A 15,625-nucleotide genomic window follows, 5' to 3' on the forward strand; every position below is an offset into this window, starting at 1 on the left:
GTGTAACCCATTACAGAAATTAGAGGATGTTGATTATAACCAGTTTTCCTACACTCCAACTAGGTACCATGATGGTCATTCTTAATTTGTGTATAATATCAAGGATTCCCAGGAAGTATGTAAGTACCTTGGGCACAGCTTTATTGCATCCATGTCTCTTAATCCCAATACATCCTTTCTGGTCACGAGCATGCCTTTGTTCGTTCTCCAATTGTAAACACGCAACACAGACTTCGTCCTAGAGGCTAAAGGCCAAAAGCAGCTCACAATCAGAGGATGTCTCATTCTTTGTAGTGTCTGCCCAGCACTATTATCAGCAAAATACAAACTGAGAAACTGTAAGGAATCTTTGAGACATATGTGTGTTTTTTACCTCCTTCTAATGTCCTGTAGGACAGATGGTCAATGGATTGCCCTCAGCTTCACTAGTTTAGTAGAGACATCATTTAACCTCTTACAATATCCAGAATATTTCATGAGAGCTGGCTCCTGAGTTTATTACCCACAGGAGCAGTGATACGGCCACATTTGTCCTCTAACTGGTCCAGAAAGAACCCGTCAGGAACTGATGGCCAGGAATACTGTGACACTGTAATTAATGACAGATGTGTTATTTGAAGGCACAAGGGGTTGTAACTGTGATCCTACCATGACACCCTGGAATACCTACCTGTTTATACGCTAATAGTAGGAATTACAGTAACCATATCAAGGTTTTAAATTCTGAATGCTGTAATATCTTATGATGTCTTTGGCATTAAAGATCTGGTCATTTCAATTCTTGTTTTGTCATCAGATAATCAAATGCATGTGATATCTCTTCCTACTCTTAAAGTTTAGATGAAATGGCTGGAGTGTGTCCTAAGGCACTAACACTAAAGCAGGGCCGGACTGAGACCAGCAACCAGCCCTGGCAGGTTACTTCCCCACCGGCCCTGGTAACGGGAGGGGAGGGGATTGTTAGCCGCTAAGCACTGCTCCCGCTTTTCTTACAGAAACCGGCACCCTGTAAGAAAAGCGGCACCCTGCGGCCACAAAACCCGCCCCCACCCCTCCAGCCCACTGGGGAAATGCCCAGTGCCCCTTACGGCCAGTCCGGCCCTGCACTATAGTCTTCCTTACTCATACCATGATCTTTACAAAGGGGTGAATATCAGCTCACACTTCAGCCAAGGGTCTGCTGGTCTACACATAGAACCACAAAGTTTGAGAAATTTTCCCCCTCTTAATTGATAAGTTTTAATTTTTCTCCCATCCCCATGATAAGTCTTTCCAAAAGTCTCACCTGTAAGATCCTGGAAATGTCACATGCCCGAATCCCAGTGCACGCCAGCTCAATGATCCTCTTTCTCTTACATGTCGGCAGAGGTCGGCCATTGACAAACATCCCTCCCAGTTGGTTTACACTGCTGGGACCTAGACAAAAGTATAACTTATATGAAAACAAGCAAATGCACCACTGACAGGTTTACAGAAAAATTCAGGTTCGATGAGTGAGTAAAAGCATCACTAAGCAGGTGCATTAAGGCGCAATATCATTGTTAGAACCGGCGGTCTCTAGTTGGCAGAGGTATACACTTCTGACAAATAGGGACCAACCAACTCTAGTCAGGGAAAGGGGATTACACACTTAGATAACCCCTGCTACCCCCTTGGTAGCTTGGCAGAGCAGACAGGCTTATCTCAGAGGCAGTGTGTTAAGCATTTATGACCACATACAGTAATAAAGTGAATACACTACAGATGGACACGACACAGAAGTTATTATAAAAATAGTATTTTTATATAAGGCTTAGCACAAGACCAAATAACGACAAAAATATACCACAGTCTTAATAAATACTCTTTGGAAGGAAAAATAGTAGTTCAAGTAAGGTTTCTTCTTGGCAAATAGTTCTTTAGCAAAGTATTCTTCTGAGCACAGTTCTTTGGCAACAATGTAACCCCCACAGGAGTCACACGACGTCGAGTCTACAAGATTCCCAAGGTTCGGCGTCGACCGCGAGGAGCGCTACGTCGAGCCTGGAGTCGCAACAGACCCCACAAGTACAGTACCTTGAGAAACGAAGAAAACGATGATCCACGGCGTCGAGATGTCGGCGTCGAGGTCGGCGTCGATCGTGCCTCGGAGTCGGGTCAATCCGCAGCGGCGTCGAGGGAGGTCGGGCCGGAGCAGCGCTCACGGCGTCGAGACGGGCGTCGAGTCGATGCGATCAGCAGCGGCGTCGGGACGGGGTCGCTTGGAGGCAGAGCCGATACTCACTCCTCACTGGCGTCGATACCGGCGTCGAGACGGGGTCACTTGGAGCCGGGGCCGATACCCACTGCTCACTGGCGTTGCTGCTGGCGTCGAGACTGCAGATTTTCCCTTGTGTACTGGAAACAACACTTTCCAGCAATTCAGCAATTCCGTAGATGGTGAAGTCCTTTGGCCCTGTGACTTCAACAGGAGACTGGCACTCTTCCAGTCCTTGGAGATTTTCTAGCAAGTGTTCAGAGAGTACACACCAAGTTCCTCTCTCCTTGTTCCTTGGCAAAAATAAAGAAGCTGCTTTCAGGTTCCTCCACAGCAAAACAGCACTCTGGCAGAAAGGGGAGGCAAGTCCTTAGATCAGCAGGCTTCTTGTCCTTGGTACAGGTTTCCTTGTCAGAAGTGATCTGAGTTCTTGGTTCAGGGGTCCTTCTCTTATACCCCTTTTTCCCTTTGTTCCCTTTGTCCAAGCAGGGCGATTCCCACCATCTCAGGTTTGTTGTGGGTGTTGCCAGGCAGAGGCACCTGGCCTATTCACTGGGCAGGGCAGAGTCCTCAGCCGCCCAGCAGGAGGTGGAGCCAGTATTGTCACTGGTAGGAGCAGGGCTATCAGTCGCCCAGCAGGAGGCGGGGCCAGTATTGTGTCAGGCAGGGCAGGCTACTCTTCCCTCACTCTACGTGTAAACGCCCCATTCACCCCACACTGACTCACTCAGACCTCTGGAGCCACTCAGCCCCTGACACACACACCAAACCAGCAGAGACCGGTAGATAGTTGGACAAGAAAATAGCCACTTTCTAAAAGTGCTATTTTCAAACATAGAATTTAAAAACCATCCATCCTAAAGGGTGTGTTATTAAATTCTGAGTTCAGGGATACTAAACTCGACTTGCTACCAGGCTCCCTGAGTCAGATAGATTATAATGGAGTTAATAATCAGTCTGCCCAGTCTGGCCTATTGGAGGCAGGTGGCCCTTCAATAGTGAAAAACGAAAATGGCTGTAATTCACTATTAGGTCATGCCACACACATCAGGGCATGACCTACCTTTTACCAACAATGCACCCTGCCCTAGGGCCTACCATAGAGGTGTCTGAAATGTGGCAAAGGGAAGGTTTAGAGACTGGTAAGTAGGTTTCCTTACCAAGTCGACATGGCAGTCAGGGACTGCACGCAGGCGCCGCGGTGGCAGGCCTGAGACACATTTTGCACGCTGCTTCTGTGGGTGGCACAACCAGTGCTGCAAGCCCACCAGCAGCAGTTAACTTACACGCCCTTGGCACACTCAGTGCACTAGACTAGGGACTGAACAGTAAGTCAACCAAACCAATCATGGTAACACCAATCAATGTAACAATTTAACATAGGGAGCACTTGCACTGTGGCACTGATCAGCAGTGGCACAGTGCCCAAAGCAATAAACCAGCAAAAACATCGTAAACAGAGGAGGCAAACAGTAAAAAAATGGAGGAGAGACTCATGCCAATGATGCCAGGTCTAACACGTGTCCCCTCCAGCTGAAATGTGGGGAGAACTACCCTTCACCCAGGGAGTCCTCATCACTAAGGCGGAAAAATCTGGACAGACCATCAGCATTGGCGTGATCTGTACCAGGGCGGTGTTCCACCGTAAAGTCCATCCCCTGTAGGGAAATGGACCACCTCAACAGCTTTGGGTTCTCACCCCTCATCTGCATTAACCATCTGAGGGGCCTGTGGTCCGTCTGAACCCGGAAGTGAGACCCAAACAAGTAGGGTCTTAGCTTCTTCAGCGCCCAGACCACAGCGAATGCCTCACGCTCGATCGCACTCCACCTTTGTTCCCTGGGAAGTAACCTCCGGCTGATGAAGGCTACAGGTAAGTCTCGGCCCTCCTCATTCATCTGTGCTAGAACAGCCCCCACACCATGCTCTGAAGCGTCCGTCTGGACAATGAATTCTTTTGAAAAGTCGGGTGCCTGGAGGACCGGTGCTGTACACATTGCAGTTTTCAGGGTGTCAAAGGCTTTCTGACAGGCGTCAGTCCAGATCACAAGTCTCGGCTGCTTCCTGGAAGTCAGCGAGGTCAAGGGGTGCACAATGTTGCCATACCCCTTGACAAACCTCCTGTAGTAACCCGTGAGACCCAAGAAGGCTCTCACCTGAGTCTGGGTTTTGGGCGGTTCCCAAGCCAGGATGGTATCTATCTTGGGTTGCAGGGGGGCCACCTTGCCGCTCCCTACTTGGTGCCCCAAGTACACCACTGAACCCTGCCCAATCTGGCACTTACTGGCCTTGATTGTGAGGCCTGCTCTGCGCAGGGCCAACAACACTTCCTGGAGGTGGCGCAAGTGTTCCTCCCAGCTGGCGCTGAACACTGCTATATCGTCCAGGTAGGCGGCGCTGAAATCTTCCAGCCCGGCCAATACCTGGTTAACCAACCTCTGGAATGTGGCAGGGGCATTCTTCATCCCAAAGGGCATCACCCGGAACTGGTAGTGCCCATCTGGTGTGGAGAATGCAGACCTCTCTTTTGCCCCCTCAGTCAAGGCGATCTGCCAGTACCCAGACGTTAGATCAAACGTACTAAGGTACCGGGCAGCCCCCAACCGATCGATGAGCTCATCAGCTCTGGGGATGGGGTGCGCGTCAGTCTTGGTGACCGAATTGAGTCCTCGGTAATCCACACAGAACCGAAGTTCTGGTGAAGCACCAGGCGCTGCAGCCTTTGGGACCAAGACCACTGGGCTGGCCCAAGGACTGCTAGAGGACTCAACCACCCCTAAGGCAAACATCTTGGAGACCTCCTCCTTGATGTATGCTCTGACCTTGTCAGTCACCCTGTAGGCCTTGTGCCTCACAGGAGTGCTGTCCCCGGTGTCCACATCATGGACACACCACTGAGTGACACCAGGGATTAAGGAGAACAGATCAGGGAATTGTACCAACAGATGGCGACAATCTTGCTGCTGCTCAGGGGTCAGTGTGTCAGAGAGGACAACACCATCCACTGACCCATCTTTTTCTTTTGCCCACAAGAGGTCAGGAAGAGGCTCACTCTCCTCCTCCATCCCAGCATCTGTGGCAAGGAGCATGCCCACTTCGGACCTTTCTAAGTGGGGCTTTAACCGGTTGACATGCAGGACCCTTAAGGGGTTCCTGGGAGACTTCAAGTCCACCAAGTAGGTGACATCGCTCTTTTTCTCCACAACCTCAAATGGTCCAGTCCACCTGTCCTTGAGCGCACAAGGTTCCACAGGGGCCATGACCCAAACTTTCTGACCAGGTTGAAGCTCAACCAGAGTGGCATTCTGATCGTACCACCGCTTCATCTCTTCCTGGCTGGCCTCCAGATTTGCCTGAGCAAGATCTCTGAAGCGCCGAGTCTGGTTCCTAAAGGCCAGCATGTAACTATATACATCCTGGGGAGGTTTCCTGGGAGATTGCTCCCAGCCTTCTTTGACCAGACTCAAAGGTCCTCTTACCGGGTGACCATACAGGAGCTCAAAGGGGCTGAACCCTAGAGACTTCTGTGGCACCTCACGGTAAGCAAACAGCAGGCATGGCAAGAGGACGTCCCATTTACGCCTCATTGGTTCTTCAAGACCCATGATCATGCCTTTTAGGGTCCGGTTGAATCTCTCAACCAGCCCATTACCTTGAGGGTGGTAAGGAGTGGTAAACTTGTAGGTTACCCCACACTCCTTCCACAGAGACTTCATATAATTCGAAATGAAGTTGGTGCCCCGGTCTGACACCACCTCTCTGGGGAACCCCATGCGGGAGAAAACACCCATCAGTGCCCGTCCCACCACGGGGGCCGTCACTGTTCGGAGAGGGATGGCTTCCGGGTACCGGGTGGCATGGTCCACCAAGACCAGGATAAACCTGTTGCCCATGGCTGTCTTGGGGTCCAGTGGCCCCACAATGTCAATTCCCACTCGCTCAAAGGGGGTACTGACGACGGGAAAAGGTTGGAGGGGAGCCTTCTGCTTCCGCCCACTTTTCCCACTTGCCTGGCAAGTTTGACAGGTCCTACAATGGATATCTGAATCCCTTCTCATCTGGGGCCAATAAAAATGGGTGACAAGCCTGTCATAGGTCTTGTCCTGCCCCAGATGTCCAGCTAACGGAACGTCATGAGCCAACCCCAGTAGGAAGGCTCTGAAGCGCTGGGGTACCACCAGCACACGGGCTGACCCAGGTTCAGCAGCCTTAGGCTCGCTATACAGGAGATCGTTCTCCCAGTAGACCCAATGTGATCCCGACTGATCACCTGTCGTTTGGGCTGAGGCCTGCTGCCTCATACCCACAAGAGAAGGGCACACTTTCTGTTCAGCACAAAATTCCTCCCTGGAGGGACCCCCATCCTGCTGCCAATGGGTCAGCTCGGGCAGGTCTCCCAGTTCGGCCACTTGTTCTCCTGTCGGTTCCAGGGCATCCCCCTCAGGGTCTGCTCCCTCCTGGACCGCGGGAACGATGGGGGACGGTTTCCCGCGCCCCCTGCCTCTTCTCTTCACGGTTGGGACCTGGGCCATACTTCCAGGCTCCGGGCCCCCATCAACACCCTTACTGACTGACATGGACCGGGTGGTCGCACACACCCACTCAGGCAGACCCAACATTTCCAGATGCGCTTTTCTCTCCACCTTAGCCCAAGGGGAGTCCTCCAAATCATTGCCCAAGAGACAATCAACAGGCATGGCGGGCCTCACAGCAACCTGAAGGGTACCTGAGACCCCCCCCCACTCAAAAGGAACTTGAGCTACCTCACACTTACTCTGTGAGTTGTCAGCAGCTACAACGGGGTAGAATGCATGAGGGACCACCTGCTCTCTGGACACCAAGTGACACTTGACAGCTGTCACACTCGCTCCGGTGTCTCTGAGAGCTTCCACCCTATGGCCATTAATGGTCACCCACTGCCTATATTTCTTAGTGTTACTAGGCAGAGGGGTTGGAGGGACCATTTCCACGTCTCCTAAAGAGACCAGGGACATTTCTGCGGGACCCCACCCACCGGGGGCACCCATCTCATCCCCTCCCAGGGCTACACTTGCTACCTGACGAGGGGGTGCACGCGGCGGTGCATTCGAATCCTTCATGGGACACTGGGGATCATAATAACGGTGTCCCACCTGCTTACAGGCATAGCAGGTCATGGGGCCCCTGTGAACAGGTTTACCTGTCGGGGCCTCTGGCTTCTTTACAGGGGGAGGCTGGGAACCCTTCCCTTGGTTCCCTTGGGGACTACTTTGGGGCCCTTTCTGAAACTCCCTCTGTTTACCCCTGTCCCCCCCACTCTTCTGCTGGGGACCCTGCCCACCTTTGGCTGAGTCTCCCACTGGACCCTTGTGGACCCTGGTACTGACCCAGCGGTCCGCCTCCTCAGCAAGTTTTCTAGGGTTAGATAGCTTGCTGTCAACAAGGTGCTGGCGTAGCTCTGGAAAACAGTTATTAGACAAGTGCTCCCAAGCAAACAAATCATAAAGAGCATCATAACTATCGACCTTGCTACCCTTTATCCAACCATCCATGGTTCTGCAGAAAAAAGACACATATTCAACCCACGTAGTACCAGGCAACTTCTTACATTCTCTAAAGGTTTGTCTGTACTTTTCTGGGGTTAAGCCATATCTCAGCATTAAAGCGTCTTTCATATGAGTATAAGACATCCTATCCTCAGCAGGAAGGCTCAACAAGGTATCTCTCCCCTCGTTTGAAAAGCGGCTCCACAACCCCGTTCCCCAATCCTTCTCAGGGACCCGGTGGGCCAACAATGCTAACTCATACGCTTTAAACCATTGGCTAATATCTTCATTCTTACTGTAATCCTTGATCACATCTTTAGGAAAATAAAACCTACTTTCTGCAGGCACAGATGGAGTGCTGCCACCAGAGGGATTCAACTCTAAACTCTTAGTTTTAAGCTCCATCTCCCTCACCATCTTCTCACGTTCAAACGCTAATTTCTCTCTCTCAAAATCTAATCTTTTGCTCTCCATTTCAGCTTCTCTCTTGCTTCTTGCATTCTCTAATTCCAACTGCCCTCCTAATTTAAGTTTTGCCATTTCTAACTTGTACCCCCTCTCCTTCTCCCTGTCTTCTAATTCTTCGGGGGAAAGGCTCCTAGAGGACGCACTACTGCCTGGAGATGACACTGGCCCATCTGCGGGCTCTTCCTCCTCTTCTTCCTCTTCCGGTACCACCACCGGATCAGAGGGATTTCTGGCCTCTAACCAGGCCTTCAGCGCTTTGAGGAAGTCGTCTTTCCTTGTGAGACCTGTGGTAGGAACTTTAAACTGCTTGCAAAATCCTTTTAGATCCTTTAGCACGTAGGAATCTATTTTCTCCTTATCAAATTCCCCCACAGCAATCTCCACAGGTGTAGCAGCTCTGGCATTCTCCATGGTCAAAACTGGCAGTGTTTAAGAAAATAAGCTCCAGGAAAGCGGAGAACAAAAATAGAATATCCTACCAAAAACAGATTGTGGCTGCGTTATGGTCTGCTTTCACTATGTAGCGTACACTAATCACTGCACATGAGTCATAAATGCAAAGTTCAATCCCACCGCTGCCACCAATGTTAGAACCGGCGGTCTCTAGTTGGCAGAGGTATACACTTCTGACAAATAGGGACCAACCAACTCTAGTCAGGGAAAGGGGATTACACACTTAGATAACCCCTGCTACCCCCTTGGTAGCTTGGCAGAGCAGACAGGCTTATCTCAGAGGCAGTGTGTTAAGCATTTATGACCACATACAGTAATAAAGTGAATACACTACAGATGGACACGACACAGAAGTTATTATAAAAATAGTATTTTTATATAAGGCTTAGCACAAGACCAAATAACGACAAAAATATACCACAGTCTTAATAAATACTCTTTGGAAGGAAAAATAGTAGTTCAAGTAAGGTTTCTTCTTGGCAAATAGTTCTTTAGCAAAGTATTCTTCTGAGCACAGTTCTTTGGCAACAATGTAACCCCCACAGGAGTCACACGACGTCGAGTCTACAAGATTCCCAAGGTTCGGCGTCGACCGCGAGGAGCGCTACGTCGAGCCTGGAGTCGCAACAGACCCCACAAGTACAGTACCTTGAGAAACGAAGAAAACGATGATCCACGGCGTCGAGATGTCGGCGTCGAGGTCGGCGTCGATCGTGCCTCGGAGTCGGGTCAATCCGCAGCGGCGTCGAGGGAGGTCGGGCCGGAGCAGCGCTCACGGCGTCGAGACGGGCGTCGAGTCGATGCGATCAGCAGCGGCGTCGGGACGGGGTCGCTTGGAGGCAGAGCCGATACTCACTCCTCACTGGCGTCGATACCGGCGTCGAGACGGGGTCACTTGGAGCCGGGGCCGATACCCACTGCTCACTGGCGTTGCTGCTGGCGTCGAGACTGCAGATTTTCCCTTGTGTACTGGAAACAACACTTTCCAGCAATTCAGCAATTCCGTAGATGGTGAAGTCCTTTGGCCCTGTGACTTCAACAGGAGACTGGCACTCTTCCAGTCCTTGGAGATTTTCTAGCAAGTGTTCAGAGAGTACACACCAAGTTCCTCTCTCCTTGTTCCTTGGCAAAAATAAAGAAGCTGCTTTCAGGTTCCTCCACAGCAAAACAGCACTCTGGCAGAAAGGGGAGGCAAGTCCTTAGATCAGCAGGCTTCTTGTCCTTGGTACAGGTTTCCTTGTCAGAAGTGATCTGAGTTCTTGGTTCAGGGGTCCTTCTCTTATACCCCTTTTTCCCTTTGTTCCCTTTGTCCAAGCAGGGCGATTCCCACCATCTCAGGTTTGTTGTGGGTGTTGCCAGGCAGAGGCACCTGGCCTATTCACTGGGCAGGGCAGAGTCCTCAGCCGCCCAGCAGGAGGCGGAGCCAGTATTGTCACTGGTAGGAGCAGGGCTATCAGTCGCCCAGCAGGAGGCGGGGCCAGTATTGTGTCAGGCAGGGCAGGCTACTCTTCCCTCACTCTACGTGTAAACGCCCCATTCACCCCACACTGACTCACTCAGACCTCTGGAGCCACTCAGCCCCTGACACACACACCAAACCAGCAGAGACCGGTAGATAGTTGGACAAGAAAATAGCCACTTTCTAAAAGTGCTATTTTCAAACATAGAATTTAAAAACCATCCATCCTAAAGGGTGTGTTATTAAATTCTGAGTTCAGGGATACTAAACTCGACCTGCTACCATGCTACCATGCTCCCTGAGTCAGATAGATTATAATGGAGTTAATAATCCGTCTGCCCATTCTGGCCTATGGGAGGCAGGTAGCCCTTCAATAGTGAAAAACGAAAATGGCTGTAATTTACTATTAGGTCATGCCACACACATCAGGGCATGACCTACCTTTTACCAACAATGCACCCTGCCCTAGGGCCTACCATAGAGGTGTCTGAGATGTGGCAAAGTGAAGGTTTGGAGACTGGCAAGTAGGTTTCCTTGCCAAGTCGACATGGCAGTCAGGGACTGCACGCAGGCTCTGCGGTGGCAGGCCTGAGACACATTTTACAAGCTGCTTCTGTGGGTGGCACAACCAGTGCTGCAAGCCCACCAGCAGCAGTTAACTTACATGCCCTTGGCACACGCAGTGCACTAGACTAGGGACTGAACAGTAAGTCAACCAAGCCAATCATGGTAACACCAATCAATGTAACAATTTAACATAGGGAGCACTTGCACTGTGGCACTGATCAGCAGTGGCACAGTGCCCAAAGCAATAAACCAGCAAAAACATCGTAAACAGAGGAGGCAAACAGTAAAAAAATGGAGGAGAGACTCATGCCAATGATGCCAGGTCTAACAATCATCCATAGTATAACCTGGATGGCTCAATGCAGTCACCAAATAGCGAAAATATTACATGGGATCTGCATTTGAATTCCCCCTAGACTAAAAGATATCAGCCTGTGAAACTGAAGGAACAATTTCAATTCTTAATTACATAACGGATTCATACATTGACTACATATTAAAAATAAGCTCTGGTCAGTGGTTAATGGCCTGTCGTATTTACAGGAGCACTTTCAGTGAAAATTCACTGCTGTCAAAGCTGTCCGGCGGTCAGCACGCTGAGGTCCAAATGACTCACTAAGTTTACGCATATTCTTATAGAGAAAAGGAGACAGTGTTGGTGAGACAGAGGTAAACCCTAGATGTGATCATACATCATTCTCTGGGGTATTAATCCACCTTACCCAAGGAGTAAGACTTATTTCCTCTGGGATATCTTACTATGGCTAGCTATGTAACAATTATTCACAAGGTACAAACAAAAATTGAAAACAATTTAAGGTACGGTACATCATGAATCCCAGCGAGCATTCTGGAGACCTCAAAATATTAGTCAGTCCCAATATATATGTAATTGTAGTTAGGGTATTATTGTAATATGAATCATGAATATGTGTTATGTGAGTGTTTAGTAAGGACTACTGTTGGAAGGGAGCAACCACAGATAGGGGCAGTGGTTGCACAAGCTAGATGTTGGGATAGCACCATGCAGGTGAGGTTTGTGACACCAGAGTGGTCTCCAATCAGAGGTGGTGAAAATAATTACATATATATATATTGGGACTGACCTTACTACTATCTCCTCTGTGTGGGGTGTTTCTATGTGTGTTAAGGAGTATTTGGGATTTTTGAAGGGGTTCACAAAATCACATGTAAAACTGCCCAATTAGTAAAACTGGATTAGAGGATGCAGATATCTACATTTATGCATAATCCTCTCCACAGATCAAAAACAAGAAACTCACAATCAATATCACATGCACCGTCTACATGGTTCAGAACTCGTCATTTGTCCCCAACTGTGTTTTGCTTTCTTCAGGACTAAGAGGGTACACCAATCATCTCAAGGCTACTTAACAACAGTTTGTGGCTGCATTTTCTTGGGAATGTCTAAACACTCACATAACACATATTCATGATTCATATTACAATAATACCCTAACTACAATGCTTCAGGGTGAAATGAAGAAGTCATCCTTCATTTTGTGTAGAACCCCTAAAAGGTCTTGAGGTGAGTGGAATCTCCCTGGAAGGAGGGGCACCCTAGTGATGCAGGACCCCAACTGAAGCACCTGCTTACCTTACCTATCTACCTAATATAAACATTGTTTGTAGTTAGAAATATGAAAATAACATGCATTTAACCTTCTGCAATGTCCAAGCTACATCTGGAAATCAGCGGTTTGAAAAATATAAAATCTTCAAATGTATCAATAATTACATTTTACTTTGCAGTCCTTTCCGTTTGCGTGAATGCAGCTGCAGTGGCACATTTTTTTCCAGTCTCACTCACACAACTTTAGCTGTCTGTCACAGACGGCATTGTAACCAATACTTTAACTTGCACTCAGAGTAAGTTTCGATCTGCCCCATGCTCATGACTGGATGGCTTGCTTGTCTATTTCAGCTCCTTGATCGTGATTTGATGGGTTTCCTCCCTATTCTTGGGTTTGTCTCACACAGTGGAGCATTTTAGTCTCACAATGTTTTGATTAGATTAGTTGTATGCTTGCACTGCTGCCATCAGGAAAGGATATTTCCTTTTGCAGGTTTTTATGGCATTTACATTTTTGTTCTTGATGGCAGTTCATGCCTTTCCTATTTTTTCCTCTGTGTGGTCTCATGCTCTCTTTCTGTCAGTCCCCTTTGCCCTCTTCCTGTTCTTTTACTGCTCACCGCCTCTCTTTGTTTTCAAGATTCGAAGCTGCACACCAGTTTTCTCACCCCCTACCTGTTTCCTCATGCCTAAGAACAACACATATAATAGCAGCCGTAAATCCGCAGCCCGCCACCCACTGCTCACAAATATTGGCTTTCATGGCAGACAAGCATTCACAAACCTTAGAATAGTATTTTCTAAACTTAAATATTGGTGTACCCTTCCAAGATAGTGTCACGCCGCGTCTAGAAGCGGTTTAAAAAAAAGACATATGTGGTCCTGTACATGCAATGTGACACCATCTTGGAACTTAAGAGCAACAATACGTATAGAAAATACCATTCCAAGATGGCCACCAGACACTATATCCTTGCCAAAAGCCTATGCGGCAAACACGGATTAGCAAAAACCAATACCAGCTGTAGAGGCTCAGAATCCTGTAGTGTTTGCGATGTCTGGTTGGTGTGGGTGGGCTGAGCTGATTGGCCAGCAGCCTAAGTGGAAAAAGCCATACGTGAGTTTTGAGACAGTGCTGTGTATAGATATAAGTACACCATCATGTGCATTGGCCTGTTTATTAATTATCATACAGTGCTGAGATTATGAGGACCTTACAATATTTAAATACAAGGGTGATAATCACATCTGTGGTACAGTGCAGAGCATCCTGAGATCTCATATATAATCAACAGTGCTTCAACTGCAGCTCACTGTGTATTTGGTCATCCCTACAATATGCACCGTGGGGTTCATGGACAGGTCTTTTTATTCAGTAATGTTCTGCTGTACAGCGCAGTCAGCTATGTACAAGTACTGTACCAAGTGAGATGCTAAAGGGAGACAAAACACAGAACCGGCACTCTTATACCAGAACACATGGAGTAAAGATGGCAGCACTTTGAAACCTACTCTGGTTCACTATACAAGACACTTTACAGGATATTGACTTCGCCTACAACCTGCCAACCTGGGAACCCCTTTAATGAGCCCAACAAATACTTTTTTTTTGCCAAACTGCTTTTGATTCTAAGCGCTAAGTGCAAAGTGTACATATTATGAACTAGAAACTTATTTTTTTTTATATGCAGTTGAGTTATTGAAATTAACCAAATTTCACAGTTGAAGTCGTGCTTGATAGCGACACAGCCTGCAGCTTGATGGCATTTGGACCTCGCTCATATGATAATGTTCTGATACATAACTGGTGAAACTCACCTCTGTCCCTACGGCCCTAAAGATAAGGTTGATGGGGAAATACATTTTTGCCCCACTTTTCTAGTCTATCCACATTGTGTATTTTGATCTGTGTTCCTAAACTTCACAGTTCTGGCAGGTTACCTTTCACGGTGGAGTGACGATTGCACTGTCTGTTTCAGTTCAAAACTAACCTCTCAAAATGCATTCAGATACATTTCGGAAGTCTCACAGACATTATGGGCAGGGGACCCTCAGGAAAACCTTGTAAATGTGGACTCATTTTGTTGTGTTTATTTTATATGTATTTGTGACTTACAGTCAGTGCTTTAAATGGAAAAAATAAGTGCAGGTACTCACCAAATTGAGATGTGGACTAGGGGGCGGGGTTTTGGGTGGGGCTAAGGGGCGGAGCTATGGGTAGTGCAAAGGAATCCGGCCAGGGGCACCCATTTAAGCATTCATGCACACAGCAGGGCATTCAGTACATGTATTTTAGAAACGCTTAAATTCGCTGCTGCCCACATTACTAAACCTGGATTCCCACCTGCTGTGCTACTGCATCACTATCGCCACCTTCCTCCTCAGTCTGGTTGCAAACAAGTGCTGCTGTACTCTGCTATGCCAGCAGGAAGCCTTCTCTTCGATTTCCGGAGAGTAACGAAATATGTGTTAGTAGGCCCTACTCACACACGTACAGTTCTATGGACTCCGCAGACCCTAAGTGGACACTGTCAGTAATCAGTGTGAGTCGGCCCCTCCCAAACTTTCTGCCAGCTCTGAACAAATGCTTTCTGAAGGAGTCTCTATTAGCACTGGATCAGAGTGTTTCACGTAAATGGATCCACTCGTTGTCAGCTGTGTTTCGCTTCTTTTTGAAAATGCCAATTTCACTGAGCTTGGCTCACATCCCCAGAGTACCGGTACTCTCTTTTGACAAAGAAGTTCCGGTACTTAAGCACCGAAAATTTAGAAGCACCAGTACACCGTACCGGTGAGCACCGGCTCATTTAAAGCACTGGTCCACAGCCCAGCTGTAGCCGCAGTCCCTGCTCTTCATGGCGGAGGAAGTTGGTGCTCCGTTGAAAGGCGGTCCCAGGGCCCTGTCAAAGTGTCAATGCAGCTATACAATCACTGGCAGAATGGGTCAGCAGAGACTGATGGCTGCCAGGCAATGTGGCAGATGGAACATGCAGCAGGCACTGCCGAGATGGGAGAAGCAGGGGAGTCCAGGAGCCATCATTCCTCTGCTTCACTGGGGTCTCAGCAGACTCAGGTGGGCGGGGCAACACAGGGAAGCAAGCACTTCCCCCACATCACACAGTAACAGTTGGAAACAACGCTTGCTACGTTTTTTGTCACAGCAGTGAATGACCAGGTTTCAAATCTGGGTAGGACACTGGCACTCCATGAGAGCCCAGCATAACAATAATATGAATAGCTTGTTTTGTATATAGTGATACATTAATGATACTTTACATTTCTAGACCTCTGAAGGATGACTGGTTGACATGGCCTTACCAGGG

At 48.5% G+C, this 15,625-nt stretch overlaps 1 protein-coding gene across 1 annotated transcript in view; it reads right to left on the minus strand.

Moving 5' to 3' along the window:
• PAX4 (paired box 4) overlaps positions 1-15,625 on the minus strand; it is a 270,253-nt gene that overhangs the window by 169,974 nt on the left and 84,654 nt on the right. Inside the window, exon 3 of the mRNA XM_085650653.1 lies at positions 1,286-1,416. Within this exon, the coding sequence (XP_085506779.1) occupies positions 1,286-1,416 (131 nt within the window). The remainder of the gene's footprint in view (positions 1-1,285; positions 1,417-15,625) is intronic.

This window comes from Triturus cristatus, chromosome 4_1 (assembly GCF_964204655.1).
Source record: "Triturus cristatus chromosome 4_1, aTriCri1.1, whole genome shotgun sequence".
NCBI lineage: Eukaryota > Metazoa > Chordata > Amphibia > Caudata > Salamandridae > Triturus > Triturus cristatus.